This window comes from Anoplophora glabripennis, unplaced genomic scaffold (genome assembly GCF_000390285.2).
Source record: "Anoplophora glabripennis isolate ALB-LARVAE unplaced genomic scaffold, Agla_2.0 scaffold402, whole genome shotgun sequence".
Taxonomy (NCBI): domain Eukaryota; kingdom Metazoa; phylum Arthropoda; class Insecta; order Coleoptera; family Cerambycidae; genus Anoplophora; species Anoplophora glabripennis.
The window spans coordinates 88277-104242 of NW_019416506.1; the positions used below are offsets into that span (position 1 = coordinate 88277).

Here is a 15966-nt window from a genome sequence, read left to right on the forward strand (position 1 = left end):
TTCGAAAAACTCAATGTCGTAATTTTTTTTCATGCATTGAAATCTTAATAGTCCAAGAATCTCATGAACGCTGCGTATTATCGAAAAATACCAAGAGACCTTTTAGATTGCTTTTGTATGGTAGTATTTAAATTTACTTTACATTCTTCGAAAAACTCAATGGCGTACTTTTTTTTTGAAAAAGGGGCCACGCATCCCCCCTTTGAACGCCACTGGCTAATGCGATAGGACTAATATTCTGTCAATTATGAGAACCCCCAATACACATAATGTGTACCAAGTTTAAATCAAATCTACTCGTGGATAGCCGAGATATGTCAAAAAGTGTTTATTTTTTTTTAAGCTTCAACGCCCTGTATCTCCAAAACAAAGGCTTTTATAAAAAAAATTTATAGAGTAAACTACACTTAATTTTTGATAGGGAATACATTCCTGCGTTTTCCAAATTTAAAGTGAAAACACCCTGTATACATTAATAAACTTTATTGTACTTAAATTCTCAAGTTTTTACTAAATTATTTTATTAAAAAATTTTCAAAAAAAATCTTATTTTTTGTTTTCTTTAAAATTGTTTATTAACGATTTTTTGCAAGAAATTTTCCTTTTACATTTTTTAAATAAGCCATTTCGATGAGAAATTCAATTCTCTACAAAATTTTTCCTATTAACTATATCGAAATTTTGCTTCGTTGTCGTGCTATATTTAAAAAACTGCAAAAGTGCATTTTCACCCCTATCTTCAGTTTCAACCCTCTAATTTAATAGCACCCCGCTGATTTTTCATTTAATGGCCCTGGTCATGTGATGAAAATCCTTGAATGTCTTATTTCCTTCCTGTTTTGCAAAAAATGAGAATTAAAATGTATAAGGGTAAACGCGACGAAAATCGAAAAATTCGCTAAGTTTGAGCGGCCATATACAGTCAATTTTCATCCAAAAATACTTTCTTGTCTCTCTTGTTTTGAAGAAAATTTTATTTACTTTTTTTTCTATTAAACAATGCCTACACCTATCTTTACTCAAAAAAAAACTAGAGGCAAAAAAGTAAAAAAATCAGAAAATCGAATTTTTTTGTTTTTTTTTCAAATTGTTTATTAACGATTTTTTTGCATAAAATTTTCCTTTTAATTTTTTTTAAATAAGCCATTTTGATGAAAAATTCGAATCTTTAAATAATTTTTCCTGTGAACTGCAGCAAAATTTTGCTTCGTTTTTGAGCTACAATTAAAAAACTGAAAGGGGTGCATTTTCACCAATTTCCACCCTCTAATTTAACAGCACTCCGCGATTTTTTCATCTAAAATGACCATTTGAACGATGCATGTAATAAAATATCTTGAATGTCATAGTTCCTTTTAAAATCGTCTATTCAATAGCCTAAAACTCCATCCATTAATTCCATTTTAAAAAGAAGGCCACTTGAAATAGAAATATATAAAATGCAGAAATAAGTAATCTCTTCTACGTTGAATTTTGTCCAAAGCCATTTTATAGGAAGAAAATAGCAGATATATTCTTTGAAAGAGTATTTATTTAAATATGTCAGAATTTTTCATTTTGGCCCTGGGATTTTTTATTTTAGATAATAATGATTACTAAATTACCTTAATATTTAATATCAAAAAACATATATGACTTCATTTGACGAGAATTTTAAGAAAAGTTAGTTAGTAAAAAGAATTAGTATGGACGTTTTTATACTTTTTGAAGTTAAACAAATTCACCCTGTTGTAAGGTAAATTTGAGTCAAGATTAAATTTTTTTAAAAATAGATGACTAAATTATAAAAAGTTTAATTTAAAATGCAAAACCTACATTATTAAAAAAAAATAAAAATAGACTTCTATATGATTAGATTTTGGAATTACTTTGAACATAAAATAATATTTTAAAATCACTTACTTCGCCATCCTCTCCGCTTGGTACAAACCAACCATATTAGGCATCAAATTGGTTCTTACCGTATCGACGACTATTATGTGGGCTTTTTTAAGTGGATTTAAAAACAAAGCGAACATATGCTGCGACTTTGAGGGATGTTTGTGGTGGTAGAAATAAAGGTGCCTCAGTGAATCTTTCGGCAAATACGGCTGCCGACCCACACTAATCATATCCAATTCGTCCAGCATAAACCTATCTGGATTTTGCACCCTCGGTAGCGCTTTACATACACAACCGATATGCAATAGGGCTCTAAATAGTGGCGTTACTTGTGTCTCGTAGACTCCTTCCACGTTGGAATCCGTTTGATCGAGGTAGACCTTTCTAAAATGAGAAGAGACAAAATGTACCTACAAGTTGTTGATTGGGATACTTCTATAAAATCTTTGATGTAGAAATCAAGAAGTTGCGAAAACATACAAGGATCTTTCTGCTTTAACTTTTGAAGAGATAAACCAAATTAATCAACTAAATACTGATAGAATTGAGTCACATCTAACGTAATACGAACTTTGTATTCAAAATTTTGGTCACTTATATCACTGTAATCAGAAATTGTACAAAAGTGAATTAAATTTCATTCCTATATATAAAACTTTGGTTAATAATGGATACAATTAACAAAAAGAAGACTTACTTTCCATACTCTTGAAACACTTCCTCTGGAACCGAATACAAATACAAATTATGCACAGGCCTAGACCTAGGCAACATTCGGTTGCACTTTTTAAATAACGCCCCTTCCTCCGCAACTTTAGGAGTCCGTAGATTGGCATAGAACATTCTGGGAACTATTAATTTTACCAAATGTAACTCTGACTGTACCTACGAGTATAATTTTTGAAGTCAAATACATTTAGTTTTCATGATAATAATTACCAGTGCCCAAACTCGAAATTCTCCCGGAGTCCCAGTGGCTGCGACTTGTAGGACTTGCCAGGGAGTGTTTAGGAGAGTTCTTTGAGCTCTCTGAATAAAACCGCCTATCGTTACTGGTCCGCTTAGAGAAACACCCTTTTTCTTTTTATTTGGATGGCCGACGTTCCTTTGTAATAGCTGAAACCTCCACTTCTTCTTCTGGAATTTAATCCAAGCAAGATGCTCCTCCTAAAGTAATAAGAATAGAATTTTTAGAATATTTAAAATGGTTTATATTCTTATAATGAAACGAGGGACCCATATCTTCTTTTTAACTTTAATTTTTGTCAATTGTCACTGTAGAGTAAGCCTTTCTACATTAACAGGATTTTTTGATAAGTGGAAATCTATATAAATAACTACAAAATACTATTATACTAAAAAGTGTTTTAATTATGACATTTTTTACTAGATGCTTCTAAGTTAGACACAAACATACATTACTTATGTTACTAAACAGTACCAACAATGGCCAATAGTAGCAGCGAGACAATTAAATGGTAGTCTCCAACTCCAATACATTGGTTTTATCGCAACAAATGGCCACCAATATATGTCTTTCCATTAATAAATCATAATCAGAAATAGTTTATGAAGAATATTTGTGTTTACAGTCGCTAGAAAATGCACAAACTTCCACTAAATAAGTGATCCAGTAATTCAAAGTAAAGTATTTAGTACTTATTTTTTGCTTCAAATAGTCAAAAATAAAAAAATTTTGTTATACAGGGTGGAACTTTAAATGGGGGTCGTATTTGTTTTCTCAAATTCCATCATGAAAACTCAATTTTTGTATTCGACCTTTTTTCATAATTTTTATACCCTGCTGGTTACATAACCTAAAAAAAACAGCGTGCACACCCCTTCTTGATTCGTAAATATATCTTTTTATATCACACAGAAATTCCCTTTTCAACGACATTAATATGCTCACGTAAATCACACACCAGCAGACTATGCATCATTTCTTATCATTAATGTTCTCTAAAAGGCAAGCAGGCTTATGCACATTGTTTTTGGAATTAAGTTTGACAGTCAACGAAAGTTTTCACCCGATAACAATGCCGTTAACTGTTGCTGACGCTTGTCAAGTTGTTGCATTCATTGAAGATGGACGTAGTCAGCGTTATGTGTCTCCTTCATTGGAAATATCTCGTACTACCGTTCAGGGTGCGTGGAATCAGTATCTGGAGACTGGCAGAATCACGAGACGACCAAGATCCGGAAGAAAAAGAGTAACAACGGCGTTTGATGATCGTTTCGTTGTGCTCAACATACCGAGGGATCGCAGATCAACAGCAGTTCAACTTCAGCACCGTCTTCTAACAATGCGAGGGGTTCAAGTAAGCGAAAGGACGATTAGGAGGAAGCTTGTAGAAAATGGTTTATCCCGCCACAGGAACACAATTGCTACTTAGGCATCGAAGGGTACATCTTCAATTTGCTCGATTACATGTAAATTGGATTCCTCAGCAATAGAGTGATGTTCTTTTTAGTGACGAGTCTTGTTTTTGTCTGCGATCACCTGATGGTCGGGAAAGGGTGTGAAGAAGACAAAATGAACGATATTCAGATTGCACTATCTCTGAACGAGTATCTTTTAAAGGAGGTTCTGTTATGGTGTGGGCGGTCATTTCTAAGGAAGCACATACCGATTTCATATTTGTGGATAATGGAGCTTTGAACGCCCGCAGATATGTGGAAGATATTCTTCAAGAAGCTATCGTTCTATTTTCGTATTTTATCAGAGATAGCTTCGTGTTAATGCACAACAACGCCAGACCACACACTGCATGAATCGTAACTGAATACTTAAACGAGGTCGGTATTCGTAGACTTAATTGGCCCGCATTCAGCCCGGACCTTAACCCAATTGAACATCTTTGGGATGAACTTCAGAGAGCTATTCGTCGTCGACCAGTCATGCTACAGACTGTTCAAGAGCTAAGACTGGCCCTTCATGAAGAATATGAAGCAATTCCCCAGATAAGCTTAAGAAATTTGGTTGACTCAATGTCACGACGGTTGAATGCTGCAATTCAGGCTCGAGGAGGACATACACGCTATTAACAATAACCAAGAGGTCCATTAAAAAGACCAACCAAAATTTTTTAGACATAAGAAAAAAGTGTATTTTCATTCCATTTCTGTTACTGTTTTAATTAAATTAAATTTTGTCTTTAACATTTTTTTCTTAGTTATTCGTTGCAACCTAAATCGATAATGAATGGTTCTGCAACCAAATATCAATTCTAAGTTACATTAATTCATATTTAGGTGCTTTTATGAAATATTTTCCGGTGTCCGGTTTTTTTGCCGGTGGGTGTATATAAATTCTATTTTGATTCCAATAAAAACTAGTATTTCACGCAGAAAGTCACGAACTGTATTACAAATATCTTGTAAACTGATAGCGCTGACATATCCAGCCATTCTGTTGTCCAACCATATTACATCAGGTGGATTGATAATATTGGTTAATATTTAACAAATAATTTTTAGTAAATTTGGTTTAAAAAGGTAAACTGGCAAGCATGCAACAATTCCAAACGAATATTCTGGGAAATACATACTATTACCCGTAAAAAAAACTGACCCCCATTAAAAGTTACGTGTACAAAAAGATGAGACAACATACCTCTGTTGTTCCATACGATGGTGGATTTCCAAGAACTTCCTTCCAATATTTATTCAGTTCTTCCTCAGAAAACTCAGCTTCCGAATCTTTACGTCGTTTTCGTTTATTAACAGTAACTACGGGCACCTTATGTGACGAAGAAGGTTTGTTATTGGAAATATCTTCTATATCCTTTATGCTGCTACTGACTTGATTTATTTCAGTTGACGGATCAGTATTAACTTTTTTGGAAAACATATCAGTTATACGTCTTTGTTTAAAATTATCATTTTTCTCCAATATTTTTTTATGTAACCAATCCGGATGTCTCACTCTAGGTACTGGATTGGGAACCTAAAAGGAAAATCATAATCCTCTCCATAAAATCTGATGTAAACCAAAATACTTATAAAATAAAGTCGGTAAGTAGCATAATTATTTTTCTTGTAAGTGTTCTATTGAAATTCCTCAAAATAATATATAAATAGTAAAATGATAACATCTTTATAGCTCCAGATTAGGAAGCTTTTATTACATTCATATTGGTAATTCTATATTGTCTTATTATGTTGCTAAGTTGTAAGTACCAACAATGGCCAATAATAACGGCTAGTCACTTAAGTGTGAATGATCTTAAGCTTAAGTGTGTATGAGCTACGAGCTCTATGAACTACATTCCCCAACCAGCATTGAATTACATCCTCAATTAAACAGTTAAAAGCTGTTTTACATTCACAATTTATTCACCAATTAATTCACCAAGAAATAGGACAAGTGTAATGTCAAATAACTCCATGAATTTATTCATCAAGTTCTTGACGAACTAGAACATGTTCCAATTTTCGTCAATTTCTTAGTGAAGTTCAGAAGTACCAACCCAACAAATTTCCAGTCTCAGATCAGTAATGAGGTTATAATAATTGTGTGGCGTCATACTAGTTTTGTATTGTTTTTACTGATTTCTTACTTACAAAAACTAATATTTATATAGTACCACTACAATTATGAGTGGAAAGGTGACATTTTTTAAATTTATTTGCTTCGATTTATTGGTAGAGCTGATTCGTGTGTTAAAAGAATTCACGAAGTCTGTAAAACCAAACCATTTACAAATAAATTCGTGAATTAATTATTCATGAAGAACTTCGTGAATTTATTCATGAAGAACTTTGTGAATTTTTCATGAATAAATAGTTCATGTAAAACAGCTATAAGATCATGTATCAGGAGCATCACCAGACATACCAGTTTCAAACTTATTGGTTCTCATCAGCATACCATCGGTGTGTCAACCGACAATGAATTTAGCTATGTGGATATCTATCTACCTACTGGTTTTGAGTGTGGGTGAGATATAACCTACAAAGTATATGTCATATCTTAAACGTCGTTACTGCTTAAAGAATACTAGCAAAAAGTACATTGTACCTTTTAGCAAGAACATACTAATCTCTAGGTACTATGAAAGTATGATTTTCTATTAGGAATAATTAAGTAGCAATGACATTTAAGATGTTATATACTTTGTAGGTTATATCTCACTCACACTGGATTTAATTGAAATGAAACAAACAATACAAAAATCTCACTCTACTGATGAATCTCCATCAGATCTAGGGCCTGTTTTTTGAAATTACTTTTCAACTTTTCACTTTTCATTTTAAAAATGTAGAAAAGCGAAGTCTCTGTAAATTAACAACTGTTTTTTGAATATTAATTTTGAAAACAGAAAATAGCAAGAAAAGTGGAAAGTTGAAAAGTACATACTTGCAAAAACACCGGTTATTCAAAATTAAATATTTTGTAGTTCTTTTTGCACAAAAGGAACCAAAAATAGCTAAATACATTTTAAATACTTTATAACAATCTTAAACAAACAAAAAAATTAAATAACTGTAATTTACTTACCCCTTGCATAGCAGCTGGTATAGTAATTATTTTTTGTATAGCTCCGCCTAAGCGTTCTATATAATAACTCCAGTCTAAAATATCCCTGATTTCAACTTCGGAAATGGAAGAATCTTTTAACCACTTCCTCAGGTAGTGCCTTTGAATGGTTTCTTCGGCTTGGAAAATTGCTAACGGAATGGCTCTTAAAAAAATTAATCTTTTAATATGCATGACTTCAAAGTACACTTCTATTTTCAGAAAAATTCTTTTGTAACATTTTACTAATGGGTCTCCAAAATAATCCTCAACTTGTTTACATTCATACAAATAATCTAAACGTACCTCTCAGTTACTGGTGCTCCTTCCGGCTTCCTGGAAATGACATATTTACAAGCCAATCCGGCGTCCTTAACCATCTGATCGCCCAGAAATTCAGCGAGCCGCTTAGCGGTACTGATGGAGGTGCTCTTCTGAGCACCGTACTCTTCTAATTTCTTCGACATCGATCTGTTTTCGGAAATAAGATCGAACAATTCGGAATCTGGCATGTTGCGACCGTGTGAATAAAGTACGTCGAGCCAGTAATCCGCAACTTGAGCGACGGCTGCGTAACAGGTTTCCAGAGTATCGCCTTTTAAAAACGATTCGAAGACGGACGATTGGAAATTTTTTATTAATTGCAGCTCTCCTCTTCGTTTTACCTCGAATCTAAGAGAAATAAAAAATTGTATGTGACTGAATAACGAGATTTTTCGAACTAACCCTTTTAATTCAGCTAGAGAGCCATCGAAATTAAACACCGCATATCTTTTTTTCAATTTTTTACCTTCTTCTTTACTGGCAGGCAGAACCATGGCTTTATAAGGGCCATCCACTTCAAAAAATATAGAATTCTCGTTTTTAACTCTATATTCTAACTTTTCCGGATTCACAAGTTCATGATACTGATCGTTCGTGAAATGTTCTTTAACCATAGCGTTGAGTATGGTGTTGGGATAGGAAATATTAAACTTCTTCTTCTTGTGATTTGCTAGTACCGTGAAGTTTTCTGGAAACGAGGCGGGTAAAATGCACCAAATCCCGTCGGTGTCCAGTTCTAGGGGACGCCCAATCTGTTCTATTATCTCTCGCGCCTTCATGATTATATTCGCACCTGTGAAGCACACGATTCCAGCCATCTCCATGCTATGCCATCGCGCTCTACAATTAAGTAAAATTTTTATGCCATTGCTCAAAATTGAGTTGTTTACTTACCCTCTTCGCATAACGTAACCGTAGAAAGAGTTCAAGATACACTTATGGGCTAGTTGCAGGGAATCATATAAAACCTCTCGGTTTTTGGCAGACTTTATTTCGGACGCGTCGCCACCTTTAATAGCATCGGTGACGGCTTGCTTGGCTTTCTTGGACATTCCCTTATACTCATACCTAAGCATAAAAATATTGAAGTAAATATAAAACATGGGATGTTTGAAAACTTGCAGATTTATTTTTAATGGAACGTAGATCTTCAACAAAGAGGCTGATGGTTAAAAATTGACCTTAGGAAAAGTTGCCTATAAGTATTTTTTGATAATACATACACCTTGTTTGACTACCGCTGACTATTAAAAATTTTATTTAGCCGAGTGACACAATTTCTTGTCATTTGTTACTATTTAGAACAATATCTGAAGAAAAGTCCATTCTGACTAATAATTTTTTTTTAATACGAAATATTACGTACTTTTCTTTCAACCCCACTAGTCTGTTCTTGAAGGAGAAAAGTTATATATTAGTATTGATTTATAAGTTGTGAAAGAAATTAGTTAGTATAGAAAGTGTAGAGGTGAAAGAAAAACAATTTGTTGACTGTATTTTTTTTACTCCTCACTTCAAAATGTGTTGTTTCTTAACTGTCATCCTTGTGTTTTCGGTATTGGGCCAGTATGAGTAAAATTTAGTAATCAAATGTTATTGTTATTAGTGGTTTATTACTTTTAGTTCAGTTGTATACTATTACTATTATTTCTCAGTACAAAACAATAACTGTATTCATCAAAGGCTCTATGTACTGCTACAATAAGATCATCCTTTATACCTATGAACCTATGTAATGTTTTACAAAATTCCCTTGCTGCAATTTTATTCTCAGATAAAGCTATCTTTAAAAGTGGCGGCTCCCAGGTGACGCAAGTGACGCACCGCTCCATCTAAAATTTCCGTTTGGTTGTGCAATTTAAAAATATTTTTAATTTTATATAAATTTTATAATTTAGGTATAATTCTATATTGAAATTGTATTGTATGTTTGTTTTATACGCAGAAATAAACAGAATAGTTCTGCGGTGAACGCCTTTTAAAAAAACATTGCCTTCGTTGAGTACAAACATCAACCTCGTATGTACCATACAACGCATAGCATAAGCAAGTGAAGCGGATCGAAATCAGTTTATATTCCGCTTCACTTTGTAGGGTTATTTACGGCGATTGTCATGGCAACGAGGCGGCCAACACATGAGTAAATTACGGCGTGGAGGAACGAGTGATGCCAAAATTGAAGCAGCATCGCCTGCCTTTAAACAGTTTATACAATACGTCGCCCAGTGCACGATTACCATATAATGGTTCTTTGTTAATATTTGGTTTGTATCAATAATTGTAGAAATGTTTCCATTTTCCAGATGGAAAATTAAGGACAAAAAGGATTTTTTTAATTGCAAGAGACCTGTGCCTTCTCTCGATGTAGAGAAAAGGGGGAATTCAAAAAACAAAGTGTACGTTAAGTTTCGGAATGAATGGTAATAATAATAATAATAATATTCGGAGTAAAAGTGGTTGTGTGGAAATGTTTATTTAAAATAACTTTTCTGTATGTCGTGTTTAATTGTGGGTGTAAAGACGGGCGTGTGGAATAAGGGGGATTTAACAATTTTGGGAACGTCACGCGCTGCTGTCGTAAATGAATATCCTTCTCGCCAACGTCAGTTTTTTGGTAATATTACAAATGCAACTAAAAAATTTCCAGATTCATTTAAAGCCGTTTGACCTTGAAATTTTGAAAACTTTTGCCTGCGGCCCTTTTTTTAGTCAGTCAATGAATATGCGTCACTTATTCTCATTGTCACGAGCCGCCACTAATCTTTAACCGCAACAGAAATTTTAATTTGCACAATACGAATTCGTAGTTTTGTAAAATGCTTTAGAAATTACGTTTGGAGAATTTTCATCACTTGTAAATGAGAATAAATGTGCATAAAGACGAAAGAACCTGCAAATTTATGTTCTATTTGATATAAATTGCCATAGAATTAAGAAACACGAGATATTTATTTTATTTTTATTGTTTTAATGAAAATTTAAATTTTTCTTGAACATGTTTGTGAAATACTAAACATTCTCCAAATTTCTTGAAAGTGCTCTATATTTTTCAATATTTATAAAAGTAATATTTCAAAAAGCTGTTATTAAATTGTGGCATGCTGCTTGGGCAGCACTTAAAGATAATTTAGGAAAAAGTTTCCCTTTTGTATTTCCAAAGAGAATGTTTACACATGATTTTTTTTTGTGTACAAACATTACGAATATTCTCAAGCACACATCACAAACAATTTTTTAAGGCCTTTTGTATTGCAAACAGTCTGACTGAACATTATATGAACTGTTCAAAAATAATTTACCAGCAATATGGTATTTACATAAATACTGAATTTCCTGATAGGTGGCCTCCTCATTCTCCAGACTTATATCCTTTAGATTTCTGGAGTGTTTAAACAATTAAGAGTATAACAGGAGTTAATAATGTTGAAGAATATCATTTCGCATTGAAGGTGACAACAGCAGGACATTTTGTAAATACGAATCATTCTATAATTTGATGAGTTCACTTATGTATTGACAAGGGAGGTGACAACGTTGACCGAGTATAATTTCGTCTTGTACCATCAACCTAAACTGGATGCGAATATGTATTTTCAGTACATATTTAGTGCAAAAGTGCAAATAAATGAAAACACTGTAAGCATATCATGCGAGAAAGTGACATGTCATTCCCCCGTGCCTCGTGTGATCCTCAATATGACTGTTAATTTATTTATATATTTTCTGTTGCTCTTGTGTGATATGGTTTAATATAATAACAGACAGTTATCCTTAAAAAATAATTGCCAAATTTTTTAAGAACCCTGTATAATGTAAATATAATAAATATTTACCTTCTATCTCTGAAAGCCCTAACTGTGTCGACATAAAAAGAGTTCTCCCTTTGACAGATTGTTGTATTACGCTCTTCAACTCTGGTAATCTTTAATTTCTTATACACCTTTCTACAGTAAATCGACAATCTCTTCTTTTCTAAATCCGCTTGTTCTTGCCGAGACAACTGGTGGAAGGCTCTTGGAGGACCCCCCGGATATAACGGGGGAAACTTTTCTGTCTCAAGTTGTTGCTGTATCCTCTGATACTCGTTTCGACTAGCAGGCACTATTGTTTGTTTAAAAATAAAATTCAACTTGCGTCCACGATAAACTTCTTAAATATTATTTGAAAAATAAAATTTCAAATATTACTTACTGTACTCCTCTCTCATCATCCAAGGCATGCTTCTTTGGCACAAAGCCCCAGGTCTGTTAAAATCGCAAGCCGCACAAATCGTTTCGTCTACCATTGCGCACGGTTGCAGCCGATTTGTCAGGATTAAATTTGGGTACATAGCTCCTACATCCAGATGATAAATAAGAGGTCTCTCTAATCTCAGTGGCTGTTCCTGCAAAGAAACATCATGATAAGAAAAATTTTAAAAATAAATCAATTTACCTTTAGAGCCGTTAACTTCTGTTTAATTTCCTCAGCTACTTCCTGCAAATTTGTCACACAATCCAAAGGAACACCCTCTTCAACAACGATGGCGTGCTCCAAAGCTTTAGGAATTTGTTCGATGAGAACGTCTACAGCCTCCACCGCAATTCTGAAGCGACAAGGAATGTCGGCTCGGAAGACCCCAGACTCTAACGCTTCAACGTGGCCCCCTACATATGTTTCCTGCTGCAGAACGTGTCCGTCGTGAGTAAGTTTATTTAACACCGTTTCTTCCTTGTTAGGAAAAATTATGTTGGCGTGAAACGCTTCCACCATCAGTAAGGATTCACAAAGTGTTCCTGGAAAAGAAACGGTCGTCCAAATGGCATAAAACGAAACGTGTTAATATGTTACTTTATGACGTACCCGAACCCTTTCTTAATACTTCGTCCGGCTCACAAGGAATGATTGTACACAAAGCGAAAATAAAAGGATGCACATATTGCATGTACAAGTAATAAGTAGCTACTGCATCGGAAACTGAATAATTAGATAAAACTTGCGGTTGAGATGCAGCTAACGGGCACATTTCTTCCGGATCCAATTCTACCGGGTCGTATCTGAAGAAATCAGAAAAAAATATATATTTTTTTTACTACGGTAAACTCTCATATATCACCTTAATTTGGCTTTAGCGACAGCTTTCAAATTATGCGAACCGACAGGTAAATACGAATCCCTCTTTACCCAACACAAACAATCCATGTGCATGGCAGGTCTACAAGAGTAAACTCCGTCTTTGCTCCGGGAAAAGCCTATTTCTTGCTTCATGTCCATATCGTAAGATGCCGCTCTGGTCTCCACGAAAGGCCAATCGAAGAAGTCGCCATTGTACGTGACAAAAATGTGAGGACGAACTTCCATTATATGGTCAAAAAATCTCTGTAATAACGCCATTTCGTTCGGTTCATTGAAAATTGTAAATTTTCCCTCGAATTCGGGCTTAGGCGTATATTCGAAATCATCGATATCAGATGACAAAATCTCTCGGTTTGTTATCAAATAACCTAACAAATAACCACAATTAAGATACATTCTGAAATTAACGGTTTACTATTTTACCTTGCCCATCTATCATATACGATATCATCATAATTTGATCTGTCGCTGCGTCAGGAAATTTTAAAGGTAACTTTGTAGTTTCTATGTCAAACGCTAAAACTATGGGCTCTGGTCGTTCTATCAGATCATTTCGAAGAGTTATAATAGGTGACCTGTTTGCTCCTGTACTTTTTACAGTGTACCAAGATCCACAGAAAATCTTCAAGTCTATTGAAACCCTCACATGATACGGAACATCGTATTCTCTAAAAAATTACCGTGACACAATACAGTTCTCTGATTTTGAATTATTTTTGTAAACTACCTAATATCCATTATATTTTCCATTTGATCACTGTTTCCTTTATTTGAAATGACAGAATCCTCTATATCATTAGCCAATGCATTGGCCAACATTTCGGTATAATACGAGTTTTTATTTTCTTTTTCTCTATTTTTACGTACAACTTTCAATATCTCCTTTCTTACTTTAATTAAGTCTGTCTGATTAGCAAAAGACAATTTGATATATTTTTGCTTTAAACCAATCAAATGATTTGGCTGAAAAATTTGTATTAAATTATTCTAAGTAATTAATTTTTTCAATTACACATTTACCATATAACTACCCTTAAATAGCAATAAAATAAAAGTTAATATTTCTAAAAATATACAGAATATATTCGAAACTAATTTTTTTAAATATCTTTAAATATTAAGTGAGCAAACAGTTTATTATCTAATGAGTAGGTAACTTATCCAAGTCTTTCCTCTGTAACAAAATTATAATAAATACTACTTCCATATAAATTGCTAAAATCTATTTAAAAAGGCTGCATACCAAATCTAAGTCTTCTTTAGTCACAGTTTCTATTTTTCCTATTACACCAGAAAATTTCTTGATCAAAAATTCTGTAACCTCTTGAATTAGTTCTCGTTTTGTAAGAACATAAAAGTATGGCATAAAGGGATAAGAAACTTTAAATCGAGTACCATCTTCTTCCATAAAATAATAATCCACAGCAGCACATAATCTTTTATCTTCATCTAATATTTCTGTCTAAAATGTTGCATTGAAGACAGTTTCTATATACGACTATAAATTTTAACTTACAGCATGCATATTTAACAAAAATCCGGTTCTTTCCTGGTTATTTTTTATTCTCTCAAACCCATATTTGATATCTATATTCTCGTTTTCTCTGACTAGCCGCAACCTAAATTCAGAACTCTCTTCCCTAAAAACGCAATACAGATATCAAGTTTTGTAAACTAAACCTAATTACACTTTTAAGTCTTTCATAAACAATACTTTACAGTCATCTATTACTGTTTAATTTTTTTTTTTTATTCAAATAGATCATTATAGTATTTTAAATTTTAATATACCTGTTGGTAGTTTCTGGTTTTGTTACAGTATCAGGCTTCTCTGATCTTTCAGGTCTATATTTTCCAGAATTTTGTAAAACCATTTTATAAATTTCTGTTTCAAAACTTTCACAAATAAAAATTATTACTGTTTGTTAACCTTACTTTTCAGATACACTTAAATATTTTCCCGCTATTTTAAGTATCTTCTTCTTCTCCTTCAAGTTACCTATTGTCCATCAACTACAACTGCTTATGTATTGCTTCTTTCTATTCTCATCTACAAGCATATGTTTAGAGCATATTATTCTACTAGAAGCAGCGTCTCAGTGGCCGAGAGTGTAGAGGGGGTTTAGAGAGAGAGAGAGAGCAAGAGGGTGGTATTTGCATCCTCGCTCTAGCATCATGCAATCGTGTGCTTCCAGAGAGAGATAGCAAATACACTCCTGTACCCCTCTCTCTCTAAACCTCCGCTACACTCTCGGCCACTGGGACGCTGCCTCCAGCCTCCAGTAGTATATGCTCTAGGGCTGGTAAATTTTACATACAGTGTAGGAAAATACCGATGGTCTATCAGAAGTTACGTGAGAGCGATAAAGTAAGCCATAGAAATCCATGTGATAGACAAGGATGGCTATAATGAAGGCGTTTAATAGTCAACGCCCATTTCGCCCTTCCACAAATAAGAAGTGGATCTTATTTGTGGAAGGGCGAAATGGGCGTTGACTATTAGACGCCTTCATTATAGCCATCCTTCTCTATCGCATGGATTTCTATGGATTACTTTATCGCTCACACGTAACTTCAGATAGACCATCGGTACTTTCCTACCCTGTATAAATAGTACTTGTTTTTCCTGCCCTTTCAAGCACGCCCTTTACAAAAGAGTGTTATACTCTCAAACCATTCGCACACAATATTAGATCTCTGAATATGTTTTTATTAAGAACAGTTTCAGCCATGGATTATTTCATTGTGGTAATTATTTGTGATACTTTGCTTTAATAAATTGAATCACAGGAGGAAGCGTCCCAGTGGCCGAGAGTGTAGCGGAGGTTTAGAAAGAGAGAGGTATAGGAGGATATATGCTATTTCTCTCTAGCAGCACACGATTGCATGTTGCTAGAGAGAGATAACAAATACACTTCTATACCTCTCTCAACCTCCGCACACTCTCGGCCACTGGGATGCTGCCTCCAGTAGTATATGCTCTAAGCTTCAATTCGAGATGAGAGCGATATGATCCGAAAAGGAAAGCAGCTCAGATATGCTTGTAGTTGCTTGTAGTCATCCAGGTTCCAACTTTTCTGTTGCTGTTCCGTCTTTTATTTTAAACTTAATTCGTTGAAATCATT

General features: G+C 34.0%; 1 protein-coding gene across 1 annotated transcript in view; it reads right to left on the reverse strand.

The window, feature by feature from the left end:
* LOC108910785 (DNA polymerase epsilon catalytic subunit A) overlaps positions 1-14715 on the reverse strand; it is a 26357-nt gene extending 11642 nt beyond the window's left edge. The window contains exons 1-18 of the mRNA XM_018715499.1: positions 14633-14715; positions 14358-14481; positions 14085-14303; positions 13569-13804; positions 13265-13509; positions 12822-13209; positions 12569-12762; positions 12161-12501; positions 11918-12110; positions 11560-11827; positions 8621-8794; positions 8129-8566; positions 7709-8074; positions 7385-7568; positions 5498-5830; positions 2821-3048; positions 2579-2766; positions 1903-2265 (exon numbers count right to left, since the gene is read on the reverse strand). Coding sequence (XP_018571015.1) covers positions 1903-2265; positions 2579-2766; positions 2821-3048; positions 5498-5830; positions 7385-7568; positions 7709-8074; positions 8129-8566; positions 8621-8794; positions 11560-11827; positions 11918-12110; positions 12161-12501; positions 12569-12762; positions 12822-13209; positions 13265-13509; positions 13569-13804; positions 14085-14303; positions 14358-14481; positions 14633-14715 — 4565 coding nt within the window. The remainder of the gene's footprint in view (positions 1-1902; positions 2266-2578; positions 2767-2820; positions 3049-5497; positions 5831-7384; positions 7569-7708; positions 8075-8128; positions 8567-8620; positions 8795-11559; positions 11828-11917; positions 12111-12160; positions 12502-12568; positions 12763-12821; positions 13210-13264; positions 13510-13568; positions 13805-14084; positions 14304-14357; positions 14482-14632) is intronic.
* Between the last annotated feature and the right edge of the window lie 1251 nt (positions 14716-15966).